We start from the raw sequence: 18,757 nt of genomic DNA on the forward strand, positions 1-18,757 counted from the left end.
AAAATACTCTGGTTATATTTTTTCAATGTGACTAGCAAGTTTTGTACAACTTTGTGTTGTATTTTTTTAACATTTATATGAGGAAGAAACAAGTGAAATCAAGAAGTTACAGGTGTTAATTCTTTAAGCCAATCAATCTTATCATAAGATATATTACTGCATACCTGGCCGGTTTTGCGCAGACCGGGTCTCCAAATAGAGAGCTGGTGATCAGACAGCATGGCAGGGGGAGGGTTGAGGTACAGGGGACCTCGAGGGTGGCGGGCAAGCTCAATTGTAAGCTGAATGAAGGGAAAATATGACATGGCAAAAAGAAATGTTATTTTTAATTGCTATAAATGCTTTTAAATCCATTTTATAGTTATGCCTCTGTTTGACATACCACAGTGCAGTTGCTTGAAGAAGAGATGCATTTCTTGTCTTCGCACCATTGGCAGTCATTGGTGTTGGCCGTACAGGAAGCACAGTCAGAAAACTGCTGACACTGCTTATCAGCTCCATCTAAAAAAAATTGAATCAGAGACAAGGAAAATATCTACTAATTAGTATAAAACAAAGATTGGAGGTAACAAGGGTCTGACTCAGAGCTCTCAAGGTGAAACACTTCACAACTGTGGTGAAAAATGAGTGTGTGCAATGACACATGGGTAAGGGCTAAAGTTGAACAGCGGAGGTGGATATGGACAGGGCACAGCGAAATTAAAACCAGAAAATTGAGGGGAAGAGCCAAGGACAGAGAAAAAAAAACATTTGTCCTGACTGTGAATTAGTTTATTTCAGACATGAATAACCATAATACACATACAGTGCCCTCCACAATTATTGAACCCCCTGGTAAATATGATCAAAATTGGCTGTAAAAAATAAATCTGCATCGATTATCCTTGTGATCTTTCATTCAAAAAATGTGCAAAATTCTAACCTTTCATTGAAGTAAAAGAATTGAAAGTGGGGGGAAAATCACATTATGAAATAAATGTTTTTCTCCAAAACACGTTGGCCACAATTATTGAAACCCTTTCATTAAATACTTTTTGCAATCTCCTTTTGCCAAGATACCAGCTCTGAGTCTTCTCCTATAATGCCTGATGAGTTTGGAGAATAACTGACAAGAGATCAGAGACCATTCCTCCATACAGAATCTCTCCAGATCCTTCAGATTCCCAGATCCATGTTGGTGCTTCTCCTCTTCAGTTCAGCCCACTCATCAGGTCAGGGGACTGAGACGGTCATGGCAGAAGCTTCATTTTGTGCTCCACAACAAATTTTTGTTTTGATTTTGATGTTTGTTTTGGATCGTTGTCCTGATGGAAGATCCAACCACGGCCCATTATAAGATTTCTAGCAGAAGGCGTCAGGTTTTGATTTTTTATCTGTTGATATTTGATAGAATCCACAATGCCATGTATCTGAACAAGAAGTCCAGGACCTCCAGCAGAAAAATATGCCCACAACATTAAAGATCCAATGGTATATTAAATTGTACACATGGGGTACTTTTTATCCTTGTGTTCACCAAACCCATCTAGTGTGTTTGCTGCCAAAAAGCTCTGTTTTAGTCTCATCTGACCACAGAACCCTGTGTTGTTTGAAGATCCAGTCGTGTCTGACAATTAAATTTGCTGGAATTTGTTTTTGGATGAGCGAGGAGGTTTTTTTTTTTAAACCCTCCCAAACAACATGTGGGGATGTAGGGGTTGTTTGATAATTTTTTTTTAGGCTTTCTGACCCTAAGACTCAACTAATCTCTGCAATTCTCCATCTGTGATCCTTGGAGAGTCTTTGGCCACTCAAACTTTCATACTCGCCGTGCATTAAGACAGTATAGACACACGTCCTTTTCCTGGCAGATTCATAACATCTTTAGTTGGTTATAACTTCTTAATTATTGCCCTGATGGTCAAAATGGGGATTTTCAATTCTTTAGCTATTGTCTTACAGCCACTTTCTAGTTTGTGATGCTCAACAATCTTTTGCTACGCATCAGAACTGTATTCTGTGGTTTTACTCATTGTGATGGATGATTAAGGGAATTTGGCCTTTGTGTTTCCTCATATTTAAACTCCTGTGAAACACGAAGTCATAGCTGGACAGTTTCATGTTCCTAGTCACCCTGGTGTACTAAAAAAGGTAAATATTAATGGGAATATACTTCAGAGATATTTTACTCGTAAAAAATTCTAGGGGTTTCAATAATTGTGGCCAACATGTTTTGGAGAAAAACATTTATTTCATAATGTGATTTCCCCCCACTTTCAATTCTTTTACTTCAATGAAAGGTTAGAATTTTGCACATTTTTTGAATGAAAGATCACAAGGATAATCGATGCAGATTTATTTTTTACAGCCAATTTTGATCATATTTACCAGGGGGTTCAATAATTGTGGAGGGCACTGTAAGTACTGTTTTTCCTGTTCTTTTCTTTTTGGGAGGATGTTTTCTGTTTGTTGGTTTGTTTTATCATTTTTATCATTATTTCTGGGAAAGAGACGTCACACAGGAACTGGCTTTTGTCTGGAACCATTTCAAAGGATAAACAATGAGAAAATCCAGGGCAAAAATGAACTAGAAGGATGGGAGAAAGGAAATATGAGTGAAAACAAAATTATACTCAGGTTTATTTACCCCATCACACCTTATTTTTCTGTGACTGTCTCTGGGACAGTTAACACACAAAAAATGCCAATTCACTAATTATTTACTCAAATGAATATTGTTTTAAAGCCTTATTACCTTTTTTCGAAAGAAAAAAAAAAGATTAATAAAAAAAATGTCCTGCTTGCACATATCCATTTAATATATATATCCAGCCTCGGCCGTTGCAGTCCTGTGTACATTCATGCGAGTGTGCAGCAGTCCAGGATTTATATATATATATACAGACCCTTTCCAAAAAATTAGAATATCATGGAAAAGTTTATTTATTTCCATAATTCCATTCAAAACGTTAAACTTCCATAGATTATAGATTCAGGGCCCACAACTTAAACGATTTCAAGTATTTAGTTGTTTATTTGTACATAATTTGGGCTTCCAGCTCATAAAACCCACGAAAACAGGATTTCAAAAAATTAGAATATTACATGAAATCACACAGTAATTACACAGTGATACCATGGTCATTGAACCAGGTTTTGGTTATTTTGGCAGTGTGGGCAGGTGCAAATCCTGCTGGAAAATGAAGGAAGCATGAAGTGCTCTGGAAATGTCCTGGTAGACGGCTGCGTTGACTCTGGATTTAATAAAGCACAGTGGACCAAAGTCCTCTTTTCTGATGAGAGCAAATTTTGCATCTCATTTGGAAACCAAGGTCCCAGAGTCTGGAGGAAGAATGGAGAGGCACACAATCCAAGATGCTTGAAGTCCAGTGTGAAGTTTCCACAGTCTGTGTTGGTTTGGGGAGCCATGTCATCGGCTGGTGTTGGTCCACTCAACGCAGCCGTCTACCAGGACATTTTCAGAGCACTTCATGCTTCCTTCAGCAGACAAGCTTTATGGAGATGCTGACTTCATTTTCCAGCAGGATTTGCACCTGCCCACACTGCCAAAATAACCAAAACCTGGTTCAATGACCATGGTATCACTGTGTAATTACTGTGTGATTTCATGTAATATTCTACTTTTTTGAAATCCTGTTTTCGTGGGTTTTATGAGCTGGAAGCCCAAATTATGTACAAATAAACAACTAAATACCTGAAATCGTTTAAGTTGTGGGCCCTGAATCTATAATCTATGGAAGTTTAACGTTTTGAATGGAATTATGGAAATAAATAAACTTTTCCATGATATTCTAATTTTTTGGAAAGGGTCTGTATGTACGTATGTATGTATGTATGTATGTATGTATGTATGTATGTATATATATATATATATATATATATATATATATATATATATAACAAAACACAAGGCTTTAAACCTTTGAAGAGTATGTGTGTATTTAAATATCTTTGTTGCGCTCAGGTTGTCAGTCAGAATGACAGTTATTGCGTGGACATTAGAGCAAATAATGTAGGCCTATAATAGTACAACCAAGTCAATGTATTATTCTTTTTGTATTAGTATTTTTTTTATTTATTTAAAACTAATTTAAACACTTATATCTTGATTCATTTTATTTATAATGAACTTTTTAAGCACTTACTAGGCAACCAAGATATGGCAGCAACCATACCCAACTGACGCCCCTGATTAACATTATGATCTCTGGTTTGGGGTCCGTTATTTATTTATTTTTAAGATTTTTTTTAAATTGATAAAAAGTAAATGATGACAGTAAAGGCATTTATAATGTTACAAAAGATTTCTGGTAACACTTTAGTTTCGGGTCCAATATGCATATTACTAGGACATTGGTTATTTATTAGTAACTTATAAAGCGCATATTAATGCCTTATTCCGCATGATCATATTCTACATCCCTTAATCCTACTAAATATCTAAACTTTACAACTACCTTACTAACTATTAATAAGCAGTAATTAGGAGTGTGAGGCAAAAGTCATAGTTAGTAATAGTTAGTTAATAGTGAGAATTGGACTAAAGTCATCCAAATCTCAAACTTTTGAATGAAAGTGTAGTAGTATATATTACATACACACACATAATACATAATATCAAGAACATACATAGTGTATAGAAAAAAAAGTCCAGATTTTATTGTGTACAGGTATACAGAGAGCAACCACCCAAAGAGTGCCTACGTACAATGATAAACTGCATGATTGCAGGTCTCTGAGATGCACACAATACAGGATAATCCATCATGAACTTGTGTGTCATTCCATTACTTAATTAAAGTCCAAACCACCTCTGATAGAACACCAAACTCAATGCGGTAATTGCAGTAATCCTCTCAGGTCCAGTTTTGCCCACAGAAAAAAACATCTGTGTCCACAATCGCTGGAGATTAGTTTCATCGCAATCATAATTACATCGCTATGAGATTATTATGCGCCGACTGACCTTTTGTTCAGTCAATTATCAACAGGCATTTCCCACAGTCAGGCAGGATTTACCCAGTGGAAAACAGGCAGCACGCCATCAAGGTAAAGCAGAACATGTGAGTGGCTCTGCATATAAAACCCGCAATGTATCAAGTGTAAAAAGGATTATTTGTGGCTTAACAATAATCTCCTGACAGAGGATTTATTGAAAGGAAAAACACTCTCCAGGTGTGTGTTTGACATATAGAGCTAATGGTCCAACTCAATTGAATGAGATGTAAAGTGAACTTCACCCCACTGCGATGGTTGTGTAGGATAGTAGACCAGGTGTATAGATATTCCCACAAGATGAAAGGATGTGTAAACATTTATAACACTTGCATTTTATAAATTACACAACTATTCAAACGTTTGGGGTCTGTAAAATGTTTCAATGTTTTTGAAAGAAGTTTCTTATGCTCATCTTATTATTTTATTTTTTCTTTTATTCATTTATTTGTCAAATATCCTTGTTTTAGGTGGAAATAATGTAGTCAACCTGTACCACAAAACACACCCCTTCAGGGTTCTGTGACATGCAAGACTAGGGCTGAGCGATAAAACGATAACGATAATTATCGCAATATAATTTTTCTCGATAAAACAATATCAAGAGTTCGATAAATGTTCGATAATGTTTATGCGCCAAAAGTGGAACGAAATTCATTTGAACCACGCGCCACACAGATCATGTATCCGCTCGGCTCAAAGTCCAAACAGCAGTGCAGCGCGAGCTCACTAGAACAGATGTGTTTACTCTGACCGGTCTCGGTCACGAGATCCAGTGAGAAGCACTTGAATTCAGCGAAGAACACAAATGTCTCCGTGATTTAAACCAGTTTAAAGGCAGATGAAACAGCGCTGACAAACAGGAGAAACACTGTGCGCAATGATACAGTCAGAAGGCTTTTCCGTCTACAAATTCCCAACATTTACCATGGATTTACTGTAACGTTAGCCTATTAACTGCACCATGAAATGTGGGATATATCTATTGAATTGTATTATATTATTAATGTTTAATAATGTATTTAGGCTACTGTTTTTCATACAAATACCATAGAAAACAAAGTTACATTTTGCCATTATAGTGAGGTGCGATAGGCTATGCCTGGTTTTATCTGTGGTTATAATGATCTAAATGCATGATACTGGATGACCAATGGTTAATTTTAATAAAACTCAAACAGTCAGAATATTACATTTTACCAAATAAAAATTAGCACATGAAGAAACTAAGAAATTAATTTTTCTATTAAGATATTTATTTTGTTAAGGAAAATTGACAAATGTTTGAATGTTCTACCTCAGATTTGTGAAATGTTCACCTGTTTGGCAAGTGTTTGTCATGATATGTTCAGACAATAAAGAGTAGTGTAAAACCACAATTAATGCTCTGGGTTCTACAACTTTCACTCAGGAGCAAAAATCTGCCTTTAAACTTGAAAAAAATAAAGATTTGACATTTATCGTGATAATTATCGATATCGACTGATATAAAAAAATAATATTGTGATCATTTTTTTTGGCCATATCGCCCAGCCCTATGCAAGACCCACTTTTACTGACTCCTGTGAATAAGAAATTAATTCAATGTGAATGTATGGTGAAAATACTCAAAAACAGCTCCATAAATGACCATAAAAGTAATTCTGCGTAGCCGGTGTTTAACATAAGCTTTTAAAATGATAGGTTCTTACTGGTGCGCGCAGGGCAGAAGGAGGCAGGCACACTGTCATTAGCATGGCTAGAGTCCCAGGGTACACAGCGTTCTTTGATCCAGACGCAGCGAACACCAGGACCAGCGCTCTGACAAAGATCCACCTCCAGGAAGGCCTCACAGCTGGCAGGCTTATACACCAGCACATCGTTCAGAATCACACCAGAGAAGCCACCAAAAACGTACATTGAGCTGAGTGGAAGAGAAAACAGACCTTTTCTGTATTTCGACCCATTTGTATTGCCAAAACAATTTTCCAAAGGAAATGAGAGGATAAGGCCACACATTTGATTTTTCCCCCGACCCATGATGATTTGTTTAACTTAATTAAATTTAGTGGAAAAAAACAACCTGGGAACAGGAAAAGCGCATATACTGATGGTATCAGTGAATGGAAAAAGTCCACATCAAGAACTTACCCATTACTGACAACAGCTGTGTGTCCAAAACGGTTGACATCACGATGAAGACTGGGATTTGGAAGAACTGTCCACTCGTCACATGCTGAAAAGCACACATGCAAATAAATTTAAAAACAAATATATAAAGGTAGTTGAAAATAACATCAAAAGCTATTAGATTCACAGAGTACATTAATACCATTATAAAACATTATGTCACAACCCTAAATCTAATAACAAGATTATTAGTCATTTGATATTTTATTCTAGAGATGCACAATATATATCCATACCACACTGGTTAATTGATGATATTAGAGATAAAGTATTACTTAATTTATCAATATTGGATGTTCAACTGATAATGCTCATTTCTTCTATTTTTACATTTACACTACCATACAAAAATTTGGGGCAGTACGTTTTTTCTTTTATGTTTTTGAAAGATACAGCTAATGCACACCAAGCCTGAATTTATTTGATCAAATATACAGTAAAAAAGTGTTGGTCCACTGAAGGCAAGTTTGTAGAGAACCCAAGTGCAGTTTATTTACAGAACGTGATATGGCATGGCATGGCAACATAAACGTGGCTATGACGCATACCAACAGTGGTTACAGGAAACAATACTTGACTAGGAACAAGGCAAACATGACGGTTTAAATACACAAGGACTAATGACAAGACAAGGGACACCTGTGAACAATGAAACAATGACAACTTGACAACATAACACAGAACACATTGCTGGATCACATGACTAGAACATTGGATCACATGACAGACATGAAACAGGAACATGAAACAAAACAAAATCATGACAAATATATATTATATATTATATTATATACTATATATATATATATTAGTAAAATATTAAATATTATAAGTAAAATATAGTAATATATTATTACAATTTAAAATGTACATTTTCTATTTTAAAATATTTAAAAATATAATTTATTCCTGTGATAGCAAAGTAGCCATTACTCCAGTCTTCAGTGTCACATGATCCTTTAGAAATCATTCTAATATACTAATTTGGTGCTCAAGAAACATTTATTATTATGTTATCACATTTTAGGTTGTGCTGCTTAATATTTTTTTGGAAACTGTGATGATTTTTCTGGATTCTTTGATGAATAGACAGTTCAAAAGAGCAGCATTTATTTAAAAACAGAAATCTTTTGCAACATTATAAATGTCTTTACTGTCACTTTAATCAATTTAACATATCCATATGAATGTATTAATTAATTTAATTCAAAAACTTTTGAACAGTAGTGTATTTTACCTTTGCCAGCATCTAACATCCACTTTAATCTCAAGAAGAACTGATAATTTATTAACATTGTTAAAACGATCCACTTTTACCATTTAAAACAATTGTTTTAGTTTTTTAGTTTATTATTTTTCATTGATTTAGGAAATGTGGCAATTTCGACCAGAATTGAATATCAGTGCAGAGGTATTTTACTCATCAGAAGTGAAAGCCACAGCAGCAGTGTACAAAGCACTATGTAAACCAAACCTTTTTACTGACTGAGACATCTGTGTGCTTTGAGCTGTTCGTATTTGTCCAGGTTACATGAGCTCTGTGGCATATGTTTCTCCCAGGCTGCCAGATCGGACACACTCTCGGCTCGTTACACGCTCTTTAATTCAGTAATTAGCCGTACTCATGGTCAGTTAATCAGCTAGGGAGAGGAAATCAAAGACTATCTTTACATTCTACAGGCTTTCCTGCTAGTAAATGCATCAATGTGCATACACATGCAGGTGTGTCAAGAAAACACACAGTACATACACACTGTTAACAACCCCTTGTGAACAGATTTTTTTTAGCATGAGATTCTTATATAACAGAACAACAATATACAGAGCATAGGAAAGATTGAGACATCTAACATCTCACAGCCTCCCTACAGCACCACTAATGACCGCAGCAGAGATTAACACACCACACATTACAGCATTGCATCACCAAGATACCACCAACACAACAACATAGTGCAGTTCTGTCTAGTGAAAGTGAACAAAGATGCCTCTAAGACTGCAAAAGAGAGAGAAAAAACAGTCTCAGGACATACTTTCACAGGACCTTGTATCACCGATATCAGAAATTACTCCCATTTCACCCCAATTTTACCTTGTCACTATTAAAACAAAACACTACAGGTCAGATGTTTGGGGTCGGTATGATTTTTTTTATGCTTTTGAAAGAAGTCTCATGTTCACCAAGGCTGCATTTGTTTAATCAAAGTTAAAGGAATCAATCTAATATACTGATTTGGTACTCAAGTAATATATATTATTGTTCATCGATTTACCCAATTTTAAGACCTACCAAGGACCAGATGATTTTTTATGATGTATCTGAGTCACTAAACCATACAATTCGATAGGGTGTCCATTCTTTTTCTCATATATATCAGTTTCAAAAGCCATCACATACTTTCAAAGTCAATACAGACTGCCACAGACAGCATTAATATGTGACCCTGCACCACAAAACAGGTCATAATTCGCACGGGGATATTTGTGGCAATAGCCAACAATACATTGTATGGGTCAAAATAATTGATTTTTCTTTTATGCCAAAAATCATTAGGATATTAAGTAAAGATCATGTTCCATGAAGATATTTAGTAAATTTCCTTCCGTAAATATATAAAAAAATATTTATTTTTGTGAGTGAGTGCAGCACAATCGCGAACATAAATGGACAACTTTAAAGGCGAAAACTAAAAACTTTTTTGCACCCTCAGATTCCAGATTTTCAAATAGTTGTATCTCGGCCAAATATTGTCCTATCCTAACAAACCATACATCAATGGAAAGCTTATTTGTTCAATTGACCCCTGTGACTGGTTTTGTGGTCCAGGGTCACATATGTAAATTTGGCATTTACCCCTCAAAGTACTCAGGCAAAGTCAAGAAAGTGTGGCCAGGTTGCAAACAGCACTCTTGAGTGCAGTACTGATCAAGCTGCTGTTTAACTAAGGTCACACCTGCATCCACACAAAATTTCATCTCAGAAAACAGATCAAATGGCCACACAAAAAGGATTTAGCTAATCTCTGACTCCTGCAACCCTTACAGCTTAATTAATGGACACATTAGGAAACGTGATAAACAAAACATTGTCCTGAAATGTCAGGAAGAGTAAATTCATAATAACTGGATTTTCATGCATATGTAGTTTAATCAGTTGTAGAATGATGGGAACATCCTGGCATTTAACTATATCATACACCTTGACATCATGCAGCCTATTAACTGCTGTGGGAGCTGCTTATGAACAGCTTATGAAGGCTGTGAGTCACTATTGGAGTGAATTGAAAAGAAGTACCACTCTATTCCCATCAAGCTACAACTGATGTAGCTTAGATGAGGGGAGAAATATCTTTAAAAACCTTCATTATCCTGTTTATCAGTTTTAAAGCTTTTTGTAAGTGGCCTCTGAATCACACAGAATTGCAAAAAGTCTGTCACAGAAAAAATACCTTTAATGCTACATAAATCGCTTCGAGAAACATTTACCTGTATGCATTCGCAGATGCTTTCATCCAAAGGCCAACATTTTAGGCCACCACACAGATTTCTGGCTGGAGTAATGCAATGCCTGATTTCAATAAACCTGGACAGACCTCTACAGATCTAAAGGTGACACTCATATTCTCTCAAATGGTAAAACTGCTCCTGATAGTTATCGTTGGCTCTGCCTAGATTTCATTTCCTCACAGGATATTGGCTCAACTCCCATAGCTAATGTACAGGAGACAAAGAAACAGAGCGAAGAAACACTGGATGACAAGAGCAGATAGAGCAGAGGTAGAGAACAGTAGATGCAGTAGTAAGGAAACCAAACCCATTTTAATTGCAAGCTTAATAAAATATGTTTTTGTGCTGAGGCAATCTGCTACCTAGTCTGTTGGTTGTATTAAAACAAAAGGTCTGTGCAGAAGAAAAAAACACTGATTCACAACGCCTCTCAGCCAGAGCGCTACAATTTTAATTAGGGTTTATTTTCCCTGAATCTAATTAGAGGTACGAGAGTTGGGAGAGACATGGCAAGAGGATACGTAAATGAAAACCGTTTTCTGTGTCATCTTGAATTCAGTCCCTCATTGCGAGAAATATTGCATAAAAAGAGCTAATAATGCCTCTTCTCTCCCCTTTAAAAGTTGACTTAAAGAAAGAAAGAAAGAAAGAAAGAAAGAAAGAAAGAAAGAAAGAAAGAAAGAAAGAAAGAAAAGAAAAGAAAAGAAAAGAGAAAAGAAAAGAGAAAAGAAAAGAAAAGAAAAGAGAAAAGAAAAGAAAAGAAAAGAAAAGAAGTTACTTTTTCCAAATAAGTCAAAGTTAGTATTGTGGCTTTATGTGTGGTCAGACACTTGAGCGTGTCATTATTATTAACATTTTGCCCAAATGGAGTTACAAGGTTTTTCACCAGCGAATGTCAGATATTTGTGTTTTGTCAGTCATTAACAGAATCTAATGCATCTGAAGTTCAGCCTTACGTTTTCATCAACTTACAAGATTATTGTACCTATGCAGGCGCTCTGTTTTTACTGTTGTTTAATACATTTGGCCAAAATCGTGTGTTATAAAAGATGAAGTGCTATGTACAGGCTGTGTTGGCTATGATTAGAAGGCAAATACCAGACTGACACTCTTTTCGGCTCCTCAAATACATAAAACATTTGCCTTTCCAAACATCACGTTTTTTTAATAATGAACTTATTCAAAGGACTAGTTCTTTATTTACCCTTGCACTGCAAACAAGCAGAGACAGTCTCCAAAATGTGTGCAGCACTTCATTCATGATTGAGGCAGGTAAAGCTATACTGAATGCGGTTTTGCAGACAGTTTGAGGATCAAATGGAGTTACAAGGTTTAGTCACAAGCTTTCTCTAAAAAAAGTTTAAAAATACCATTATTAGTAACCGGTATTTTTTCTAATCAAACTGTTTTATTACAGAAGGGACGCATGAACAGAAACGTTAAAATACTGGTTCTGTTCAGAGAGAACCGATTGATTTTTTCTTCTGTTTTTAAGCCCTGATAAAAACAATGAAATGCAAACTCAGAATATTATGCAAACCTGCAATAATTAAATGTTAAATAACACAAATATAATTTATATATTTAATCTCACTTTATTAGCCACTGACTTTGCTGCTGACCTTCGATGATCAAATTCAACCATTTGGGTTTTCTTTTTTTTTTTCTTTTTCTTTCGTTTTGCTGCGCCCCCTACTGTACAGGCATGAATTTGCATTTTCTTCAGCCTATGGCTTATTCATTTCACTTTTGGTGGGAAAGGGCCTATACATTCCATTTCTGCATTTCACTAGATAGATCACAGTGTTACATTTATGGTGTAGCAAGCCAAATCTTAAAATTGAAGATTACAAAACAGATTCTTTACAGCCTTAGGGACAGAATACTGAATTTGTTTTCCTGGGTTGGCATTATAGCCATTCTTTTATTACAGATTTTTTTTAAAGTTTTTTTTTAAGTTTTTGTTTTGACAACGCACTTTAAAAGTAATAAAACTTAATAGTTTTATTTATTTATATGTAGTTTATGGAACAAAAACATTTTATGAAACAAATAAATGGCCTAGTGCAGTTGCCCCAACACTATGCTGTCTGTATGCTACTCTTATGAGATATTTGAGATTTTTCTAGTATTATATGAACAAATAAATCGCAAGACTTAATGCTTAATATAAATCTTAATTAAATTGAGCTTTTACAAATTGAATACCTGTACAAAGTTGTAGTAAGCTTTATCAGCTCAAAAGTGATTAACTACTTTGCGTGTAAATTTTGAGGCAATCAGTTTCTGCAGGTTTTCTATGCCAGTAAAAGTCAGTCAACTTAATATATTTTACAGTGTTGCACCAGGCCAGATGCAGTGAAAAGCTGGTTTGCAAAGCAGTGCAATTCAAAATGAGCATAATCACTGCACTCAATGCAAACATAATCAGTCCAATAAACAGAAATACAAATACAAACAGCATTTTATGCAGTATAAAGTCAAGAAAAGAGTCTGTTCATTACTTCATTTTGTTTCATACACACTGCAGCAGGTCGGAAAGGTTGCCCTCTGTATCCACAGCAGGAAGAACAGAAGACCAACAGTTACAAGCAATTGTACAGGAACATTTCCAGGAAGCCAGCTGGTGATTAGAAAATGGCCTAATTTGCTACTTTAATGAATTAAGTGAGTGGAGCAGATTTAAGGCCAGTGCTTTAGTGGTAGTGATGTATATTTGGACAGACTGCAGCCAGTATGTGTAAAGCCAGTCAAGGTTGTCCAAGCAAACTTATGCAATCAGACAGAGTGGCTTGGGCACACAGAGCCAACCCAGACTCAAGCCAAAAATGACCACTCCCTGACACCAGAACAGAACCAGCACAATCCACAGTGTCCACAAGCCCTTGCTTTTACTTGAGCTGCAAAACACTGTACAAACATAGTGCAGTAGAGAAGCGCCAGGTGGAAGTGAAAGTTGCCACTCTACTGTAGTAAACACTGTGGGAGGAATTCGCTAAGAATGAGCACAATCTCTCATCCTTTCTTTCACACTCCCTTGGCTCCACAACCTCCTTGTCTAAGGTACTGTAAAAGATTCATAAAATAGCAGACACCATCTGGCCCACTGGCATTCGACTGCTTTTTATGAGGATTTAATGATGGCTAAATATTACTGTCAGCACTGAAAGGAAGACTTTAAATCATTCACTGATACTCCTCGTAAAAGTCTCCCATTTAAAAAAAACCCACATTAGCCAAAGTTGCCAAAGGCCGTAGTAAACCTATAGTGTGTGCACCGCGCACTGGGATCGTAAGCCATAGAGAATATCAAACAACAGTCGTAAAATTCATTGTTGGCTTGCAAGGAATGGTTGAAATAAGTTGTGCATGTTAATTGGTGTTTAATATTTCAAGGCAAGAGCAATGTAAAACACAACGCACACTCTTAGTTCTCCATATCAGCCCATAATAAATGATTATTTAAAGTATTGTCAAAGTTTACAGAGCCTGACTCTGCAGAAGAAAGTTTCATGAACTTGCAAAGCCTACAAGCAAAAAACATTCTGTACGTTTTTTTTAAAAGCTCTGTGACAAAGCACCACTCGGTGAATGAAGAAATGAATATGTACCACTCCACCACATACCCTCAGACAGATGCCTATGGCCAGACATTATACCACCACAGAGGTCAAAGGTTTCAGAAGCAATCCATCACAGAGGTCTTGCCTTGAGAAAGGTCATACTGAGGATATCTGTAAACCTACGTTAGCAGCCCCTCAGCTGCGTGTATGCTTACAGATTTACAAATGATCTGCATGACTGGAGCAACACACACTCAACATGCTCTGTTCCAAAACCCAACGAGCCACTTTGCTGTCATGTTTGCAGCCTACATTGGCAGCTGCCTTCTAAAGCTCAAAGTATACTTCGGTTTTTATGTGTCAGCATAGTATGTGCATAGCCCGATTTTTCAAACAATGCACACTCTATAAGCTCAGCTCGCACATGTGCCTTGCATTTTTTTTTTTGCGCTAATTAGTTGCTCAACAATGTGGTAACACTGAAGAGACAGAACAAAAACAACATCAAACTACTGGAGATGGCACCAACAATATACATCTGTGTTGACAAGTGCTTGTGTGAGGGGGTTAATTGTGTAATTTAACTCTTTCCCCGCCACTGACGAGATTTTCCATCATTTATGACAACACTTTCCCACCATTGAGTTGATCTGGCTGTCCATGTTTACACGTTTATACTGTAAGGGGGTGCTGTTATGCATCTTCTGAAAGAGTACAGCATTTCCGGATCCAAAAACAAGCAAAGAAGATGGTCTGCGTAAACCAGAAGGAGCGGATAGAAGATTGCTTACGCACAATTAAGCTAACAGGATTTGTTCAACAGCATAAGTCAAAACTGCCAAATGAAATATCGAACCCACAAAGAGGTACACAACTTTGCAAGCTATGGGATATTGATGGACTCCATCTACTTCATTATGTTTTGATCATTGTTCTGAATCCAATCTGGACAAAGTCTTTGACAAAAATGCTATTTTCTCAACTTTTTGTTTGAAATGTAATTTTTTTTTTTATGAAACACCTACATTCAAGTGTTGATAAAAATATAATGAATCATTTTATGATGCTTCTTTCACATTTTGCAACACTTTCAAAGTAAAATGTCCAGTGAGTGGTGCTAAGCATGTTCAGTTTTATCTGAGACAGAGGAATGCGAGTCTGGCAATGTTTTTAAAAATGATCAAAAATGAAATGTCTGGTGAGTGGAGCTAAAAGGTCAATGCTCTATCATGTTTGAAACTAATGTACCACCTCCGCTAACCTGACCCTAAACCTAACCGATATTGTAACAAAAGCAAACATGAGACAAAACCATTCCATTTCAGTTTGCTTCTACAAGTCTTTGAGCTCCTATATTGCGATTCATGTTTCACGGGACTCGTACCCGAGTGCCCCATATTGCAAGTGCAATGCTGTATCGTGCTACCAAGCAAGTTTACTACTTCAGAATAGCCATTCATATGGAGCTTGTTATGTGACGCAAACATCAAATAGCAAAAGTGTTTTGAGGTCATAACATAGTATTGTTCAAGGATCTGTCCGAAAATAAACATTCATTGATAATCTGTCCCTGTAATTATCATTTGTGTAAAAAAGGACTAAAAGTTGTTGGGGTTTTACTGCCACTTGTGTTCATTTCTGCTGAAAACTGCAGTGAATTGTATGTATAGGTATGTTTTTGGAGTTTTGCAAAAATATAAGTAGAGGCAAGTTTTTCCAATGAACCTAGGTTGCCATTTAGGGTTTTTTTTTTAAAGTGTTGCATTTGGGACATAAATTTTGTTAACTTTGTATACCATCTTGTCATTTTTTTCCTGATCAACTATCAACTTTAGAATTTGACTAATGAAGGAACCTTAGATGGCAGCTAAGTTATACCATTTGAACAAGTTTCGAATCTTGAGCATATGTTGCCTTAAAATGCTGCCTACATAGAGTTCACTTGGTTTTGGAACAGAGCCACAGACACTTACTTTCAAAAAGGGAAAAGTGAGAGCACTGACGAGGCGGTATGTGGACTATTTAAAGGTTCTACACTGGGAGGTCTTCCATAAGGGTACCACCAAAGATCTGATTACAGACACCACACATGCAGTCATTGCATCCTGTATGCGTCTCGCTTGCATATGTCGGCAATATTCTGGGAAATTCCATTATGACTCAACTGTGCATTCCAGTAGATCTCCACTGGCTTCTCAGCTTTCTGTAATGAACTGTCAGTAATATCACACTGCAGCAGCTTGAACGAAACAATTTACATTAACTGTACCGCTGAGTGTGCGTGCATTCTGTATCTCACAATACGTCACTGGATCCCTGCATACTCAAGAGTCATAAATCATAATGTGCATGGTTAATGAATCCAAAGTGGGCTGGCAGCGTATGTTATAAAGCATTCTAAAATGTGAAGTGCAAAAATGTCCAAACATAGTCACTATTATAATTTTCCAAAGATCTCAACTGGGAATTTGACAGGAATCATTATTTTTGCATTTCCACACTTCACCTTTTAGGAAGTACTAGTAAAATCAGATAAGGAAGGTCACAGGTAGTCCATACCTATGTCATAGGAGAGGAAGTCGGAGGAGAAGCATTTGGCCCCGTTACTGAGCGAGGTGTCATTATGAGTGTTTCCCCCAAACACCAGAAGAACTCCACTGATCAGCGCAGCGGAGTGGAGGTATCTTGCCAGGCCGCTTTCCTTCAGAATAAACCTGGGGAGAGGCAAACACACATCTCATTGGCTATTGTAATGCAGCATGTGCATGAGTGTTTAGCTTATGGGATGGAACAGTTGGTCTGAAGGTCACTCTCCACAGGCTAGGTAAGATACGCAGATGGACGCCATCAGTAATATGGCACCACAAAGACATCTACCCACACACAGAAACACACACGTGTATGTTGCTGTGCAAAGGCAAAAGACCGTAACTTCGTTTTTGGTCGAAAATTAGTTATTGATATTTTTGGCACACTCAATACCTCCTTTATCATGTGGATAAGTATCTTGAGTCAATTCCATTGTTTTTTTGAGAAAATAATGGGTTGTCTTTACAGTAACTTCCAAAATCCCATGAGAAACCAAGGCAGAACACCGTAACACAAGTTTGTACAGCTGCCATCAGTCCCTGTAACTTCTGATGTCCTCAGAGCTTTGTCCTGCACAAACGCAGTCAGAACATTTAGTATGGTCTGAACCCGCTCCATTGACAAACGTGCGATATCGATCGGGAAGGATATATGCAGAGTTGACAGAAAAATGTTACACATGCCATAGCAGATGAATACAACAAAGAACTAAAGCTCTGCCTCACCCAGTTCGGGTACCGGACCTGGTTGAAACACTCATGCATCTAGCTGGCAGAGTGCCAAAACTTCACCAGTCGAGCCAATGCTGGACTAATATATCTATGGAGGTATTTTGTCATGTCTAATGTATTAATAATGCCATCAGAATGCAACCAAAGCACAGTATAGCAATAAGTAGATGGCTATAAATAATTGTAAATCATACAAAATAAATGCCATGATCACTAGATTTTATACAGGTGTTACTATGATGATTTTGTTAATGGTGATCAGCAACCAAATATTGATCATGTGGAAGTTACTGCCTTTTGCCTTGGCACGGCTTCTCACTTTTTGCTGACAATACAAAGGCAGAGTACAGTAACTTTAAAATAGTGGTCAAAAGGCAAGTCTGAGCTCAAGTTTTTTTATGTAGATCATTTTCATTACTAAAACATCTAATTGCCAGATTTCCAGTGTCCTACCTATAATTAATTTGGTGGGACAACTAAAAATCTTTAAAATCATTTTTCTCAGTTCCACACTCTAGCGAGTTAAGGTCTTTTGCCTTTGTAGGGCAGAATGCATTAGCACACGTGCACACACAATCACAAACTCACAAAACTTGTATTGTGAGTGCGACACATGAAGAACCTGTTGGTATTTACATTGATTTAAGTCTCACAAGCCTTAAGTACAAAATAACACAGTACCAGTTTGTTTCAAGTCGAACATGATGTAATAATAACTCGCATATTGCGTAACCTGGTATTAAGATGGGTTTTGGTCGATCAGATCACAAGTAAATGAGGGAGACACATCCTCGTTTACACCTGTGTTTTAATCCACTTCTGTCCTGATTTATTTTTCGTCTTCAAACCAAACTTAGGTCTACAGCCAAAAAAGTTTAAATCATGACTGGCTAGCACACTTACCATGATGTTTGCGCGTTAGGTCAGTAGGTGGAGAGTTGGCGGTCTTTTGCAGATGTTCGAACGCATTCGACCACATGAATGTCTACACTATGAAAGCAAAATGTCCGGTCAAATGCGTTTTCTTAATCTTAATACCAGGTGTAAACAGGGCCTTAGAGATTCAGAATATTTCAGTAACTGTTTTTGATTCACTAAAAAGAATCATTCGTTCGGGAATCAGACTACACTGGTAATGCTAAATGTTTTTGGTCCTCTAAAAAGAGCCAGCTCCTAAGAGTTGTTCAATCGTGTATCAGACTA

General features: G+C 36.8%; 1 protein-coding gene across 2 annotated transcripts in view; it reads right to left on the reverse strand.

Moving 5' to 3' along the window:
• Positions 1–18,757, reverse strand: part of atrnl1a (attractin-like 1a) — a 260,286-nt gene that overhangs the window by 188,647 nt on the left and 52,882 nt on the right. For both annotated transcript variants that reach the window (XM_079856417.1, XM_079856418.1), the window contains exons 10-14: positions 16,794–16,948; positions 7,126–7,210; positions 6,687–6,898; positions 383–501; positions 165–281 (exon numbers count right to left, since the gene is read on the reverse strand). In XM_079856417.1, coding sequence (XP_079712543.1) covers positions 165–281; positions 383–501; positions 6,687–6,898; positions 7,126–7,210; positions 16,794–16,948 — 688 coding nt within the window. The remainder of the gene's footprint in view (positions 1–164; positions 282–382; positions 502–6,686; positions 6,899–7,125; positions 7,211–16,793; positions 16,949–18,757) is intronic.

Source organism: Squalius cephalus (genome assembly GCF_949319135.1).
Source record: "Squalius cephalus genome assembly, chromosome: 21".
NCBI classification, from domain to species: Eukaryota; Metazoa; Chordata; class Actinopteri; order Cypriniformes; family Leuciscidae; genus Squalius; species Squalius cephalus.